Consider the following 4275-nt stretch of genomic DNA (forward strand, 5'->3'; position numbering starts at 1 on the left):
AGAACGCTCAAAGTGAAAAGGAAAACATTAAAAGTTTTTAAATATTGAGTCATCTACTTTGTGTCTCTGTGTATTTAAGTACCTATCAGACAACAGTTTTGCTGTTGGTTTGGATCATGGATGCTCCTATGATTATAAAGATTATGTATACGTTTAGTGGCCTGACGATTTTGAGCTGAATATTTTCATTACTGAACAAAGAGTGACTCAAGGTGCTTTAAAGATTGCTTTTAATAAGGCCTCAGGTGAGCACAATAAAAAGGAATTAGCTGTTATTTAAGAAATATAGCTGTAACTTTCTAAAAACCTTCAGGTGCTTATGAAAATGAAGTTATTTTATGAAAAATTGAGATGTTGAAATCTTGATTTAAAAAAAAAAACCAACCCAAAGAATTTCTACCAGTTCAGGAAAGCTTTATATAGATTCTGATTATCAAACATTAGATTCTGAAGTTCTCAACAGGCAAGCTGTTATCTATTGATGGAATAACCATTCGGCACAGTTTTCTATTTAAATGTCTCCATAGTAAAAGGCAATAAGAACTGCTAGAAGAGCCACACTTAGTGACAGCATCTTCAGCAGTTTTCCCTCGTGTTGCCAAGGCAACTGCATCACCATCCAGTGGCTCAATTGTACGATTTGCCGCTCAACAGATGGACAGGCTTTTGATTCTGAGTCATTCTCCAGTGCTTGTCTGAACTCCTGTGGAGAAATGCAGAAATTAAATTGAGAATAACTGCAGAGAACATTTGGCATATATCAAGCACAAAGGATATTTTACATTAAGTCTGAATAAGCTAATCCTTCTTTCATCTTACTATAAGTGGAAAAACTTGACTAATCTCTTCAAAGACATCAGCTGCTAAAACAGTACAGCTATCATCAGCTAGAGGACTAAAATCTGACTGTTTTAAATCATGTCAATTCATTCGTTTTTAGCGTCGTTACAAGACCGAGTCAATGTTAAAGTGAATCAGCAGCATTGCTGTCACTTACACAGTACTGCACAACCGAGTCTGATCATTATTTCTGTCCCACAGTATGTCAGCCCAGCATGTCCCAATAGTCTCTCTACATTTCTCTCCTCCTCTCTTCTCAGGAGGAAGCTTCACTGAAACATTCATTTTACTGATTGGATTTGAGAACAACAATGTGACGATCATGTGTATTTATTCACTATGTATGAATATGGAGCATATACATTGGGAAGCTGAGGCCAGGTGCAATTTCCTAGTACCCGAATTTTAAAAGTATGCTACTGGATACCTGTGCATACTTTCAGAAGGAAAGTGATGTGCATGAGGTGCTCAAAATGCACCACTGCTTCATCTGATACAGACCTGAGCTGTGATAATATTTTAGCAATAAATCCTTCTTAGTGAAATTTCAATCCCTCCTTTACTAGCTTGACCAGACTATAAAAGTGAGACCAGAGTTTTCTACAGTCTCAGTCTGGTTTATATTTCCTTTTTCTTTGTGGATCCACCCGATTTTCCTATGATGCCCAAACATTTAGTCAGCTCTTTAATGTTTATGTTGTTTCTCAACCCTTCCTTGGATGGATTTCTTTTACTTAAACTGGCCCCTTCTCAGCCTTAGCTACTACATAATTTGGCTTTCTGTATCCCAGCTAAGCTACTTTATGTGATTTCTGCTAAGTGTACAATTCAGTATCAGCCTCAGGTTCTGCAGATATTCTCCATATCTCTTGAACAGCCTACAGCCCAGAGAAGGCAACTGTTCTTTCACCTACTATAAAGTTTATTTTGTTTCTCCAATTAGAGTTTACTTGAATGAAATAATAGATCTCGTTTATAATGTCCAGCAAGAGGAATTGTTAGGGTACTGCATGCACAGTGGCATCATACCAGATCTCTATCCCACTATGTCCACTTGAAAATAAGTCATGTACAAAGATACTATTAAGTAGAGACAATGGGCAATAGCAGTTCTACTTCAAACAGGACACAAGAAGGTTGTCAAAGGAAAGCGGACAGTGCAAAAGTATTTTTCTTTGATAGCAGCACCATTGGCAGTAGATCTCACAGGACCAGTAGCAATTGCAGCTCACTTTTCTGCTACCTTCTCTCACCTGTCATGGGCCACATTCAAATTCAGAATGTGGATTGTCAGCATCAGGAATCCTCAAGCCTTGATTCACCTGAAGAGACTGATCAACCACAGGAATCTGCCGATCAACTGGAGCAATCGGATGAGGAAGCAAAACCCGCAAGCTCCAGGTCTCAGTGCATGCAGTAGCTAGCAGAGCAACGCTACTCAATATGGCTCCTCACTAGACTAAGTAATTGCAGCCACCTGTCTGCAGAAAAAAATGTATGTAACTCTTTTGCCTTCTGCCTTGGTTGGAAACAACTGTTCAAAATTCCAGCTCATGACTCTTGCTCCTGTTTTTCCATGCTCTTGAATCATTGACTATTGGACCAGCTGAACAACCAACTTGGCTCTTTGACTCCTAGAATGAATTTGGAGTATTCTATTTCTATTTCAAATGGACTTATTCAGGCAGGCACTCTTTGCACAGACTTTGATTTACAATCTTATCTACTGTTATCTGTTGGTTTAAATACATACTTCAATTCCTTGGTAGCTGTGTCTGCATGCATGAGTCTGGAATCCGAGACAGAACACCACCCACTATGGCAGGTAAGCAATGGAGCAGTTGTGCAGCATTAACAGAAGACAAAGTGCAATACCTCACCTAGACTCTGGCCCTAATGGAGTGGTGCATGCCTTGCTGAACAGGCTATGGCTAGTGGTGCAATCCCCTTTATATGGGGATACCGTTGAAAAGTGTCTGGAATTACAAGTGGGGCAAGATGTGATAGACAGGACGTTAACTGGCACAAGGTATATGGATCACAAAATGCTGAACTGACAGATCTGCTATGCCAACCATTTACTTATATGGCACAATTTAAGTTACTGGCATTGACCATTACAAAGTAAAAAGCTGACAAATTGACTGTCCTTCTATGAGCCTGCCCTTTACTGAGATTAGCCAGAAAAGCTTTCTAAAGATGCCTCTTGTATGAGAAACCTGGCTGTCTGATGTGTGTGTGTGTGAGGGGGCTTCTCTTGCATGGCTCCCAGCTATGGCATACCTGCTCCAATGAGGTGCAATGGTCTCTCCCTCCCCTCCTCAGAATTTAGGAAAACAGCAAAAGCCATCTCTTTTGTCAAGATTTTAAACTGGCAGTTATTCTAATGATACTGAGTCTGTACTGATTTTGTTTTGCCTTTTTTCATTGTTGTAAGATGAATTAAATGTTTATAAAGAGAAAGATCGGGTACATTCAGTAATAATAATAAAAAAAACTAGAGTGAAATCACAGAAGAGCTCTGAGCACCTGGTCTTAATGGCCCCTTGGCCTTACAGCTGAAGGTAGTTATGCCCCAGGCCCTTTCCTTAATAATCTGTAACAACTAATCTAACTCAGCAAGCAATCTTCATATCCATTTCTATCCAGCTTGGAACAGTATTAATAGAAAACTAAAAGATCATCTATGAATGTGCCTGCACCAAGAAAAAAACACAACAACAAGCAAAATGACTGAACTCACAAGGAAGGATTGCTAAAAAGTGTTTGGCCAAAGAATGGCAAGCTTGATGAGGAAGGATATAAACTGAATTCTCTGGAGTTCCCAGACAAGAACTTCTAAGAAAGAATCCCAGACAAAGGAATGGAGAAGGAAGTGAAAATGTTCCTGTAATGGGGCTTATTAAATCAGTACAAAAATGAGGAAGGACATAGGTTCATGGCCTCTGCTATCTATACAATGATTGACTATAGGAAATAAACAAGATGAATTTGAATTCTTAGTATAGGAAGGCAAATATGATTTAATAGGTATAGCAGAAACCTGGGACTCCTATAACTGGAATACAGAAACTGAAGGATTTAAACAGGAACAACAGAAAACAAGGAGTTTGAGTGAAGCTTCACTTCTAATAGCTATATGGACATATCCACAACAAAGAAGTGATTGGTCAGTGTCCTCTTCTTCCTCCTTTATTAACTCTGGTTTTTTAAAATCTTTATTACCTGCTTTTTAAATTAAGACCCTCAGGTAGGAAGCTTGGAAAAATTTCTGTGTGAGAATCTGAGGAGCTGCTATCATTCAGAATAAAACAGCGTGGGATGGATCTTAGTCATTCAGTCATAAACTACGAGTCTTTTAATTTTCGCGCCTAGGACTTTGAGTTCATTAACTGAGTGGGAATTTGATTCTGGATTTTTGGCATCCACAATTTT

At 38.9% G+C, this 4275-nt stretch overlaps 1 protein-coding gene across 1 annotated transcript in view; it reads right to left on the minus strand.

Annotated features, from left to right (window-relative positions):
* Window positions 1-213: 213 nt before the first annotated feature.
* CDKAL1 (CDK5 regulatory subunit associated protein 1 like 1) overlaps window positions 214-4275 on the minus strand; it is a 297422-nt gene continuing 293360 nt past the window's right edge. Inside the window, exon 16 of the mRNA XM_015831691.1 lies at window positions 214-703. Within this exon, the coding sequence (XP_015687177.1) occupies window positions 512-703 (192 nt within the window). The 3' untranslated portion in view covers window positions 214-511. The remainder of the gene's footprint in view (window positions 704-4275) is intronic.

Source organism: Protobothrops mucrosquamatus, unplaced genomic scaffold (assembly GCF_001527695.2).
Source record: "Protobothrops mucrosquamatus isolate PMUCROS unplaced genomic scaffold, P.Mucros_1.0 scaffold_275, whole genome shotgun sequence".
In the NCBI taxonomy this organism is placed as follows: Eukaryota; Metazoa; Chordata; class Lepidosauria; order Squamata; family Viperidae; genus Protobothrops; species Protobothrops mucrosquamatus.